The sequence below is a fragment of the Chanodichthys erythropterus genome, chromosome 8 (assembly GCF_024489055.1).
Source record: "Chanodichthys erythropterus isolate Z2021 chromosome 8, ASM2448905v1, whole genome shotgun sequence".
NCBI lineage: Eukaryota > Metazoa > Chordata > Actinopteri > Cypriniformes > Xenocyprididae > Chanodichthys > Chanodichthys erythropterus.
The window spans coordinates 8782295-8795398 of record NC_090228.1 but is presented as its reverse complement, the minus strand read 5'-3'; the positions used below and the strand labels follow the sequence as shown (position 1 = coordinate 8795398).

The window sequence follows — 13104 nt, the reverse complement described above, 5'->3', positions numbered from 1 at the left end:
AGTCAATAGTGAAATATAAGTTCCTGCACATGTTCAGACATGAGATCTGTGGCTCACAGGTTAAGAGCGCTGCCTCACGGGTTCAGAGGTTGCTGGTTCGATCCCAGCCAGATCTCAGCGATATGAAGGAATGGTGCGGGCGATATGAAGGAATGGTGCGGGCGAGAAGGCGCAGGAGATCACGGGGTTCCCCCTAATTTCCAGCACAATGTCCAGCAGGGGTTATACTTCTGCCTGGAAAATTTTTGATTAGGTGAGTAAAAAAAAAAAAAAAAAAAAAAAAAAAAAAGGAAAGAAAAAGAAGAAAAAAGAGGTCTTACCTATCCATGAGCAGAAGTCCATCACTACAGCAAATGGCAAATGTCAGTCCACACGTCCCTGGGTGTAACGCTCCAAACACATCTCTTGTTCTGTAGGGCAAAGACATAATGCTATTTTCTATACCTAAATTAATTTACAAGTTAGACAAAACAATGTTGAATAAATGTAACTTGACTACATAAATTCAATTCCTAAAGCTGAGCAGTGTCATAGTAGAGTATATTATACTTCAGAAATATTGTTTAGCACCAAACACACATTCACACATTAGAAGCCTCACCTGTCCATCATTACAGTCAATGTCCGTCCACACGTCCGACTGTACGCGCCAAATACAACCCTTTTTCTGTTGGGAAACACATATATTAGTATATGTATAAACACAAACATTACTTAATATAGTTTATGTAATTTTTTAATAATACATTGAATAAATGTTTATAATTTAGATGAGAAAAAAAAAACTAAAAGACAATATATATGTTAAAGACCAGTTAAAGACTGACATCTGTGTATTTTAATGACATGACACTCGTTGATATTCTTATACAGACAATAACTTGAAATATTGTCTGTTTATGAACCTCTTTGAACTAAAAGTCATTTATATTTGTCCTGTGGTGCTTCAAGTAACAAATGTGTAGGTGGGGAAAAATGAAAGGGTTGGTCATTTGACACATTTATACTTTTATATCTGTAATAATATTTTTCAAAGGTAGCAAACCAAATCAAAGTTTGTGTGGCGTGATTAACATGCAAGAAGCCAATTTGTTGTCAAGTGACAAGAATCAGCTATAAAACAGGATATTAAAGCACATTATATGGTTCATCTAAATACAGGGATTTGATCGATTTTGTGCTTTTCTCGTGTGTGCAAATAAACATTACAAAACGGACAAGACAAATATCTGGTTGAGATTTCTGAAATCACTTTTGGATCAAATAAACACCTTCTGCGCCAGAGAAACGTGCACGCGGCCATCTTAGAATTTGATATTTGAACTTCCGTTTTCGCGGTACATTTGCTCTCTGTATTTCTATGGCATCGCTGTCAAAGAATAATTAGCTGGTGAAGTGGATTTACTTATTGTAGAGCTGACGAAAGTTATCATGAGCACTGTAATGTTTGTCTTAAATGTCTGTAACGTTAGACCAGGCAGATTTTAAGACGAACAGTTCATTCACAGATCTGCTGTGGAAAGACAAACCGGAAACCAAAAGACAAAATAAAGGGACGGGGCTACATAAGGTCACGACCTGTTAAACGCGTTGTTATTGGTTAAAAGTTATGTCACTCCCTTTAACAAGAAAACAAACCAATCCGGAACGAGAGACGTCACCGTTCTCAACTCTCATTGGCCAGATTTGCAATCTATCACATTGTTTGACAGCACGTAAACACACCCACCAACACCAGCGTTTCTTTGCTAGAGTGATTAAACAATAAACATGTTCATCCGCATCATAAAGTAGATTGAAATATATGCGTTTGTACTCACTTTACATGTGCACATTGGCAAATGTTCTCTGTCTGCGGCCTCAAGAATTTAAATTCATATTTTCATCTTGAATATGTTTTTACAAAGCTTCGTATTTATAATTTAATAAATTTTTGAGGCATAATTTCTTTCACTACGTGTTAAATTTGTTTACAAAAAAACATTATTCAACATTTCCTAGAGAGTCGACGCGAGGAACCGCTGTAACCATAGACAGTAAACTCGTGGCTCGTAAACACAGTTTGGACTCTAACGAGGGTGAAACCACATTTTACTACCCGATTAACTGACACCGTTAACTGACATTAGTCTTCAAAACATCACATTTTCAATAAACATGTGTTATGTGAACGCCCCAGACACAAATGTAGTGTTTTCATGACTCACATGGACATGAACCGTGTGTGGCGCCTGAAGATTGAAGTCAATAAAGAATCCGAATTATCTGGTTAAAGTGATTGAAGTCACTCAAGCCAGCTTCTGCCGCCTGGTGGAGCGGATGATAAACTGCGCTCTATTTTCTACCACGAGTCGTATTATAATGCCAACAGACTCAAAGTTGCTTCAAATTACCTCATGGACTCAATCCCAAAACGACACAAACGTTAAAATGTTCAAACTCAAGCAAAAGTATTATTTATATTAAACGTGTATAAGGCAAGTATCAAATATGTGATCGTCAGCTCCCTCTTGTGGTCAATAACTTTATTATCTTCATTAAATGAAACAAGTTCAAGGTGGTCAGTCAGAGGAGAGGACTGAGATTTAAGTTCATATCTGAAAACAAAAATGTGATTTTGTCAAGGTCTCGACCAGCTAACAGCGGAGTTTCAGTAAATGATCCAGATTAGCTCGCAACTGATGGGGTAAGACAAAATGTCTGATGTGTTCAACTCAAAGTCACATGCCCAAAGATTAAACTGGTACTTTTGTTCCTTCTGAGCATTTTTAGAAAGAGAAGAGAGCAAAGTGTGAGAAGAGAGGGGAAACTGTCATGAAAGAAAAGGTCAAAACACATTAGTGTCATCCCAAATCATGTCTTGACCAAGATTTAAACAGATAATCGTTACACAATTCTTAAAACATATAGCTATTCTTACCTTCTTCTAAGGATTCTGGTTCAAATTCCAAAAGGCAATGGTTTTGATCATTTTTATTATTGTAATATGCATTAAAAAAAATAAAAAAAAGAGTTAAGTGTACAACTTTTGTCAAGAGTGAACAAACTTTTCACATAGGCAAACACTTAAAGCATGTAAGTTCTTTAACATTTTACTTTAACAGATTTTCAGGTGCATATACTTTGGATAATTAAGCATGTGTCAAATGTGTAAAAAACTGTAACCCTGAAAGACTTATGCAAATAGTAAACAGACAGAACCTTCACACTTTTTCTTTTATTTATTGTTGTAATTGTGCTTTGAGCAGGACAGATATTTAAAACATGTTGGACATTATTAATGCCTGCAGTACAACAGAATTTAGAGACCGCTGGTAAACAAGTTCAAAACATTTACACGTTCAGTTACTCTCTCATCCAAAAATAAACATGCATACACAACCTCAGTAGATTCAGATTGATTTCTCAGTCGACATTAGCTTTCCACTGTCCCATAACTGACGTGGAGTTCACAGTGTGCTCAGAGAGATCTGCACTAGAATGTCCGACTGCTTTGTTTCTGGAGATTTAAATAATTACATAGCATATGCTTGACTTTGTGATTTCAGCTGTCCTGGAGAAGGTCATAGGATCCACTGGAAATCACCTGATGCTTGTCTTCACTCTTTTACAAAAGACAAAACAGATCCATTTTAATGAACATCAATTTGAACACATTTATTTGAGGAAAGGTTACAGTCTTGTAAGATATGATAAAAATTCCCAGTATTAATCAAACTAAACAATTTTTGGTTCCCAAAATGTTCTGGGAACATTAGTTTCAACCTTAAAACAACCACTAAAGAATGTTATGTATAAATCCTCTTTAGATTATTACAAAAATAAATAATCCTCTCTGCATGTTCTGGGAAGGTTATAGTCACAAAAATTACACCTTAAATAACCATTATAGAATGTTTTTTGTAGATTCTTTTTAGGTTCTTACAAAAACCCTGCCACATTCTAACCTATAGAGATAGATTCCAGGACATTCTTATATACACATGAACCATATGGGAATATTAGTGTAACGTTCTGTGTTTCATTTACCTTTGAGTCAGTGACCGCTGGAGTTTGTTCTTTTGTGGCAGGTTCAGAGTCATATACAGGATTAGTGATGTTTGGACTGGATTCTGATGGGTTCACATCTTCCCCTTCATCCTCCTAACATTACAATAATTACAATAATTATATATATAAGCATACCACATATAGACAAAAAGAGCATGTATGTAATAGAGCTGTTAATCAATGAAAATATTTAATTGCAATTAATCATTTCAGTAATTATTGGGTTTGGCAATTTGTGGATGATGTTCGATTTATAAATGCATTAATGATAAATAATAAACTGTTTTATCCATAAATAGTTGACTTTGACAGCCCTAATATATAAATGTAAACACGAACAAGATGCAAAGACAATGATTACCTTAAAGTAGTGGAACTGGAATGGCTTTGTTTTATGTGTGTAGAAATTGTATCCCACAAATCCAGTTGCTACAATGAGGATGATGAGCCCCAGGATGCCGATGCCCATCCCAGCCTTATGACCTGGGTGGATGGATGGAGGTGGAGGGGGAGGTGCTTTCAAGGGGCCTTGGAGAACATGGATGACCCCATTGGAAGCAAAAATGTCTGAGTCTATGACATAACGGTCATTGATGTATCCAGTGGAGGTCTAAAGTAGGCAAGAGAGTGATGACAAGCAGATCAAAGAGAGTTTGTCCACATAACTCAAATTACTTAATGAAGTAACTTATATCCTCACCGTTACTTGAGGGTTCTGGAGATCCGGGACGCTGGTGATGGTCAGGCTGTGTCCCAGTCGTGTTCGGACATGAGTGATGTTAATGAGTGCCTGCAGTACTAAAGCCCTCCCATCCAGTAGATGGTGCTCTATGTCTCTGCCACTCAAAGTCTGTTGAACACATAAGGGATATTATCCAAGGGGGTCTGCAGAAAATTTTAAGGACTGTTTACATTACATTTTTTTTTACAAAGTTTATTTTTAGTGTAACTTACAATATTTCTGTCATGACAACTCTCAGTGTTTGGCATGGTGATGGATATGACCTATGTGATTATGTTTTGTCTTGACAGATATATCTACTGCACTGCTGCTGCTGTTATTGCTGCTGCAGAGAAAGTACAGGACTTGCTACTGCCAATATATGCACTATACGCTGCTGTGAGCAAGTAAAACATGCTGCTGCTATATAATAGCATTCATGAATTACCTGTGAATTAAATAGATTAACGCAATATATAGGTGCTGGTCATATAATTAGAATATCATCAAAAAGTTGATTTATTTCACTAATTCCATTCAAAAAGTGAAACTTATATTATATTATATTATATTATATTTATTATATTATATATTCATTCATTACACACAGACTGACATATTTCAAATGTTTATTTCTTTTAATTGTGATGATTTTAACTGACAACTAAGGAAAATCCCAAATTCAGTATCTCAGAAAATTAGAATATTGTGAAAAGGCTCAATATTGAAGACACCTGGTACCACACTCTAATCAGATAATTAACTCAAAACACCTGCAAAGGCCTTTAAATGGTCTCTCAGTCTAGTTCTGTAGGCTACACAATCATGGGGAAGACTGCTGACTTGACAGTTGTCCAAAAGATGACCATTGACACCTTGCACAAGGAGGGCAAGACACAAAAGGTCATTGCAAAAGAGGCTGGCTGTTCACAGAGCTCTGTGTCCACGCACATTAATAGAGAGGCGAAGGGAAGGAAAAGATGTGGTAGAAAAAAAGTGTACAAGCAATAGGGATAACCGCACCCTGGAGAGGATTGTAAAACAAAACCCATTCAAAAAGTGGACTGCAGCTGGAGTCAGTGCTTCAAGAACCACTACGCACAGACGTATGCAAGACATGGGTTTCAGCTGTCGCATTCCTTGTGTCAAGCCACTCTTGAACAACAGACAGCGTCAGAAGCGTCTCGCCTGGGCTAAAGACAAAAAGGACTGGACTGCTGCTGAGTGGTCCAAAGTTATGTTCTCTGATGAAAGTAAATGTTGCACTTCCTAGTCTAGAGGAAGAGAGGAGAGGCACACAATCCACGTTGCTTGAGGTCCAGTGTAAAGTTTCCACAGTCAGTGATGGTTTGGGTGCCATGTCATCTGCTGGTGTTGGTCCACTGTGTTTTCTGAGGTCCAAGGTCAACGCAGCCGTATACCAGGAAGTTTTAGAGCACTTCATGCTTCCTGCTGCTGACCAACTTTATGGAGATGCAGATTTCATTTTCCAACAGGACTTGGTACCTGCACACAGTGCCAAAGCTACCAGTACCTGGTTTAAGGACCATGGTATCCCTGTTCTTAATTTGCCAGCAAACTTGCCTGACCTTAACCCCATAGAAAATCTATGGGGTATTGTGAAGAGGAAGATGCAGAAGACAACAATGCAGAAGAGCTGAAGGCCACTATCAGAGCAACCTGGGTTCTCATAACACCTGAGCAGTGCCACAGACTGATCGACTCCATGCCACGCTGCATTGATGCAGTAATGCAGGCAAAAGGAGCCCCAACTATGTATTGAATGCTGTACATGCTCATACTTTTCATGTTCATACTTTTTCAGTTGGCCAAGATTTCTAAAAATCCTTTCTTTGTATTGGTCTTAAGTAAAATTCTAATTTTCTGAGATACTGAATTTTGGATTTTCCTTAGTTGTCAGTTATAATCATCGAAATTAAAAGAAATAAACATTTGAAATATATCAGTCTGTGTGTAATGAATGAATATAATATACAAATTTCACCTTTTGAATGAAATTAATGAAAAAAAAAATCAACTTTTTGGTGATATTCTAATTATATGAACAGCACCTGTATATATATTATTTTAATATGCTGTTTTGAGATGATATTCATTTTGAAAAGTGCTTTACAAATAAATACAAATTAATTTGAAAGCATTTCTTTTTATATGTGCACAAAAGTTCAAAAGACAGTATAATTTTTAGACACAAAGCAAATATTTTAAAGATAATAATTTAATAAATTGCTTTGGTTTTAATATTGTGACAGCATAAAAGTCAATTATATAATTTTGAAAATAATAATTTGTATTTATAATATTAAACCTAATGTTCTCTATTAAATATAATTATGGGGTTTAAAAAAAAGGTTTTTAAAATCTGTCCACTGTAGTGCAAGTCATGCATCAATGGGTTGTGAGAATGTAAGTTGAATAACATTTTACTTTAATTTTTGTTGCCATTCGGTATAAATTCAAAGTATAATAAAAAGTATAATGTGGGAGTCACCTGGTTGCTGTAGAGGCCATCGTTATCGGGTACAAACAGAGTGGACTGGATAGTAATATTACTTAGGCGATTCACAAACTCTTTTCCTGATGCAGAAGCTGAATAATTCAGGATTTGCTGAAAAAGACAGAGCAGACAGATATCTATATCCTAGAAGATTACATATTCCTATAAATAAACAATTTCAATGCTTTAACAAAAACAAAAAAACAAGCTTCACATTTCAGCTTTCAAACCAAAGTCCATGTAAGTCCATTACAGCACAATTTTTTGTTTGTTTTTACACACTGAGGGACTAGTCAAAATGATTAATTCTGTCAATAGCTGAAGCTCTACTCACAGACAGGAAGTTAGACAGGGTTGGTCTGCTTGAGAGAACCTGTAGCAAGTTTCCTGTACAGGAGTATCCGTCACCGATGTAGCCAGTTTTACACTCACACTTCACATCTGAAACACACACAATCCGTCTGAACCCAAACTTGCCACTGCCTGTATACACAGCTTCACATATATCCCATGAGGACTTTTACCTTTCACTCTGTAGCAGAACGTGTCCCATGTCTCACTCAGATTATTGCGAATGCCATAGTCCACAATACCCACATGTCCAAAGCCACATTTTGGGTTAGAGAAGCTCATGGGATACGCTACCCTTGCTTTGTCAAGCCAGCCTGCTGCGCACAAATTATAACCTGCCTGCAGGACAAACGTAAGAGAAAAGACACACAATAACATTCAGACAATGAGCCCTAATGGTACAGCAGCCTAAAATGATTGTGTTACTTTAAGAGCGGCACCTGCTGGGCATATGACAGCTGCATGTAGGTAGCGATAGCTCCTCCTGCCTCCTTGCAGGCCTCCTGTGCCATTGTGTAGTTGAGTTTGTATATTCCCTTTGAGGAACGATAATGGAAAACTCCTAATGTTTTATCTAAACAAAGGAAAAAATCATTAACTTTGTTTCAAAACCTAGTGATCCTACTTGCCTTGGTTACTGCAAGGGAATCCTGGACCCCCAGGGCATGCTGGAGAACAGGGTAATGTTCTTCAACTGGCAAAATAACTGTTTTTCGAAATACAGTGGCTAGAAAAAAATCTACATACCCAGTTAAGGCTATTCCACAAACATAAGACATTTTGTTTTGGCTAATTTCTAAGACATCATTGCATGTGTTCTTTGTTGAGACAATGGATTGCAATAAGCTCAGTAAGGGAAAAAATTATCCAATATGGTACACAAGTCAAGAGAAACGTTGATTATAAATATTTCAGTCCGTACTGAAAAACCATTTATTAAAAATAATTATTTTTTAAATTTAAAATAAATTATATTTAATTGCATTTAATTGTACATATTGAATACATTAAATAAATAAATTATAATAAATTATTTAAATAAAATGTAAATTAAATTAATTTAAATACATTCAGAAATCATTCTAATGTGCTGATATGGTGCTCATTTATTATCAATTATTATTGGTGTTCAATTATTAACAATGGTGAAATGTTTTTGCTGCTTAATATTTTTTGTACAAACCATGATACATTTTGTCGATTTTTGATTAAAAGAAAGCTCAAAAGGACAGCATTTATTTGAAATACAAATCTTTTATAACGTTATAAATATCTTTACTGTAACTTTTGACTGATTTAAATCATCCTTGTTGAATAAAAGTATGAATTTATTTATTTTATTTATTTATTTTTTTGAATGGTAGTGTATCATGGGTTACACAAAATTATTAAACAGCAAAAACAACATTGATAACACTAAGAAATGTTTCTTAGTGTTACCAAATCAGCATATTAGAATGATTTATAAAGGATCATGTGACACTGAACACTGGAATATTGATGCTGAAAATTAAACTTTGCCATCACAGGAATAAATAACTTTTTTAAATATATTTAAATAGAAAATGTATTTTTTTATTAAAAATAAAGTAACTTTTATAAAAATATGAGTAGGCAATAGTGCATATGAAGAATTCATACCCTCATAGTGCAGGTCCGTGCACTGAGCATCAGAATGGCACTGTCCGTTATCTTGTAGACAACGATTGACTGGCAACACCTTTGCTTCACAATCAATCCCATCGCCGATGTAGTTGTCCTTACACTCGCATTTCCTCTTTCCCTGGTGACCAACGCACATTACATATGCTTATGGATGTGTAATCCCCGTATAAAGACCATATCCAGTTTAAAAAGCTGCAATGAAAGCAAAAGCTTACAGCTCCAGTCATGGTGCAGATAGCATGTTCGTGACACTCGCCATTTTCACCATCCGCACAGGGGTCAACAGGTATGCACACAAACCCATCGCCGGAGTAACCTTTGAGACACGTGCAGGTGACCTTCTCCCCCTTCTGACTGCACTTTGCATCCTTAGAACAGCCACCGTTCCAGTACTTGCACATATTGGCCGCTGCAGAAGAGAAAGAAGTGAGTGGACAGTTTGTGGAACCTGTTGTTTTATCATCACTATTACTAATGAGATCTTAATGTATGTACCTGTACAGGTGATACCGTCTCCTTCATAGAAGGGTTCACAGATACAGGTATTATTTTCCATGCAGACGCCCTTCTCATGGCAAGCCGGATTGCAAACAGGAACATCGGCTGAAGAAATGCAGAGAAATACATGCAGAGTGAACTGGACTTGCAGGTATAAAGCAATTCTTGTCTTTATCTAGTGTGTTATATAACCCAAAACAAAAAGAGTAATAAGAAGGTCTGTACCTAATTTGTTCTCACATAGTGGACCAGTCCAGCCCTCTTCACAAAAACATGAACCGGTACCTTTAGGACCCTCATCACATGACCCATGTTCTGTGCAGTTGCAGGCTTAGGAAAAGAGGAAATAAACCTACTATATACATATACATATGCACACACATATACATATAATTGTTTTAAAAAAGCTTACCTTTGCAATCCGGTCCAAAATGTCCATCCACACACAGTTCACAGGCTACACCTGTAAATCCAGCATCGCAAGTGCAGGTGCCATTGCCTAAATGATCCTCGTCACACTTGCCATGGTTACTGCAAGGGGATTCTGGACCCCCAGGACATGCTGGAGAACAGGATAATGTTCTTCAATTAGCAAAATAACTGTTTTTCTAAATACAGTGTCTAGGAAACATCTACACACAGTTATAATGAGGTTTTTGAGATAGCAATAGTTCGAATTAGGATATATTAACATATATCCACAGTTTACTGTGAATAGTACAGTAAGACACTGCTTACCAAGACAGTCCCTGCCATAGTACCCTGAACAGCACTTGGGCTTCCATATGACCACTGTACATGTTGACTGACATCCTGAATTCCTAGACATCATTGAATCTGGAAGGACACACTTTTGTTCTCCCTAGATTGAAAACAAAATTAAAACATTATCTAAATAACTTTTTTATTTATTTATTTTAGTATTATTTTTTGCATGGTGCATGGGCCCTATTTTAATGATCTAATTGCATAGTCTAAAGCGCAATGCACAAGTTCACTTAAGGTGTGTCCGAATCCACTTTTGCTAGTTTAACGATGGAAAAAAATGGTCCAAAAGGGTTGTTTTACTCTTAATGAGTAATGGGTGTGTTTTAGGTGTAACGTGCAATCTCCCATTCCTTTAAAAGCCAGTTGTGCTCACGCCATGGCAGAATTTGCAAGAAGAAAAACTGAATGCTTCTCTAACGAGGAAACGGATCTGCTCGTGTGCAAGGATAAAGCGTGGAGCATCTAAGCCAGATTCCACCAAAGCATTTTTATCATTATGCACACAATAATAATCTTTTACATTGTAATCCTATTATTTTTAATAATTGGCATGTTTGTGTCCCTGTGTGTGTAATAAGCAGAGTGTACGCACGCCTATAGGTGCATATTACTAATGCGCTCTTTAAATAAAAATAAAAAATATATTGGGCCATTGAATTTAGACCAGGTTTCAGTCTTTTTCAGTTGCCTCAAAATAGCAACGCGCCAACAATAAACGTGAACACACCTCGTTTTCAGACCAGCATGGTACTGAAATGAAACTAGCAAAAAACACTTCTGCATTGCACCAGGTGTATGATAGGCCACATGTCTTTTAGCTTTGAGGACATCCATATCTATCCAAAATTGTAACACTAATAAGAGCAATCTAGATACGGTATATAGCAAATTTTCAGACACATTCTTCATATTTTCTCCATAATATAATAATGTTAGGTTTAGCTTAAGATGAAGATGAAAATTACCTTTGGCTTGCTTCCAAGCGGGCAATCCGCAATGGCACGACCACAATACCTGCAAGCCAACTACAACAACAACAAAAAAAATTACACAATTTTTTCAAGATACCACGAAGAAAGGTAGATTGATTTGATCTGACTTCTTTAGCACTAATGCAAATTGCACACTACGTACTACACAATATGCAAATCATACAATGCTACATTTGCTGCATTTAGTTTCCCTTTTATTCACTCATTTTTTATGCCCTTCCCTCGTTAACTTCCCAGTCTCGTTCACTCGGATGTACGTCATTTCTTACGTTGCACGAGTGCCCACTCAGTGTTTAAATGGAATGCCTTAAGCCTTTGATCACTTGGAATCTGCTATGGAGCTGATTTATTATATACCATTTTTTCCTTGTGAATTTGTTTTATGTATCATTCTATAGGTCTGTATGTATGCTTGAAGGCAGTTGGAAAATCTATAAGAAATTATACAAATGAAAATGATAACAATACAATAAACTGTATACTCTTAAGGTAGCTACATGTATAATGCAGTTAAATGTCAAAATAGCTCCAATATCATACATTAGATTTGTGTGGGGTGGGGGTAAGTTAAGTGCAATCTTGACGTCACAATTGTGTTGTATTGTATGTGGTCTGTGGATCTGCCTAGGAAGTGTACATATTGAGTAGACTCGCTCAAATTTGAGGGGTCAAGGGTCTGTCCAAATAAACGTCCCTTGATGAAACAATATGGCGGCCGGGAGAAAGGTTTACGTGTCTAAAAGTAGAGTTAATCTCAGCTAATGTTGTTTGATGTAACAAGTGAAAATAATTTGAACTTTGTTAGGACTCACAGTGAAATCAACGGTGTGCTTATAATCACAGCGCCCCCCAAGGCTCGGAGGATTCAGCAGACAGTTAATGCCATAAATCATGCCTCCATTGAAATTAAGGTTTCTCTTTACAATCCGACAGCTTTTACGGTTCACATAAAGCTCCCCCTGAAAGATAAATATGCATAACACGATGCATGGTTAATTTAAAAAATAAATCAAATCAAATCAAATAATTTTTTGTCTCAAAAAGTACTTACTATATGCTCTTCCCCCATGCAGGCCACTGACAGATCTGAGCCCTGTTCAGTTTTTAAAGAGCTGGCATGTGTGAGCTCTGCAGGCAGGAACTAGTAAACACACAATAAATTGCAATACATTAAAATGATGGGAGCTAATAGTGAATTTCCTGTCATTTTACCACCATGCCCTTGCCAAAAAAATAAAAAATAAAAAAATACACTGGATAGAGACCAACCTTGGTATCACGCAGGATGTGGTATCTAAGATACTCAGCTAGCTGATCACGGTTATGCATCGCATACAGGAAGTCTTTCTGCTCTTGGGGCAGGCCGGCCATTACAGCGTCCGTGGGCATGAACAAGGTGACAGGCTGATGAACTGGGTCCATCACCAACTTCAACATGTCTGTGTCCTTTAAATAAACAAGGTAATATAAAACTTTGGTGGAGTTCATTAGAAAATAGAGGGTTCTTATAAAAAAATAACAATTAAACTTAATATAATATT

The 13104-nt window shown here is 36.6% G+C and overlaps 1 protein-coding gene across 1 annotated transcript in view; it reads right to left on the bottom strand.

Moving 5' to 3' along the window:
• Positions 1-2964: 2964 nt before the first annotated feature.
• The window catches only part of stab2 (stabilin 2), a 36098-nt gene continuing 25958 nt past the window's right edge, over positions 2965-13104 (bottom strand). Inside the window, exons 51-68 of the mRNA XM_067391734.1 lie at positions 12833-13009; positions 12615-12704; positions 12376-12522; positions 11537-11596; positions 10542-10665; positions 10216-10365; positions 10029-10133; positions 9801-9908; positions 9521-9714; positions 9282-9423; positions 8081-8214; positions 7814-7979; positions 7624-7730; positions 7284-7400; positions 4751-4900; positions 4412-4660; positions 4030-4143; positions 2965-3604 (exon numbers count right to left, since the gene is read on the bottom strand). Of these exons, the coding sequence (XP_067247835.1) occupies positions 3545-3604; positions 4030-4143; positions 4412-4660; positions 4751-4900; positions 7284-7400; positions 7624-7730; positions 7814-7979; positions 8081-8214; positions 9282-9423; positions 9521-9714; positions 9801-9908; positions 10029-10133; positions 10216-10365; positions 10542-10665; positions 11537-11596; positions 12376-12522; positions 12615-12704; positions 12833-13009 (2394 nt within the window). The 3' untranslated portion in view covers positions 2965-3544. The remainder of the gene's footprint in view (positions 3605-4029; positions 4144-4411; positions 4661-4750; positions 4901-7283; positions 7401-7623; positions 7731-7813; positions 7980-8080; positions 8215-9281; positions 9424-9520; positions 9715-9800; positions 9909-10028; positions 10134-10215; positions 10366-10541; positions 10666-11536; positions 11597-12375; positions 12523-12614; positions 12705-12832; positions 13010-13104) is intronic.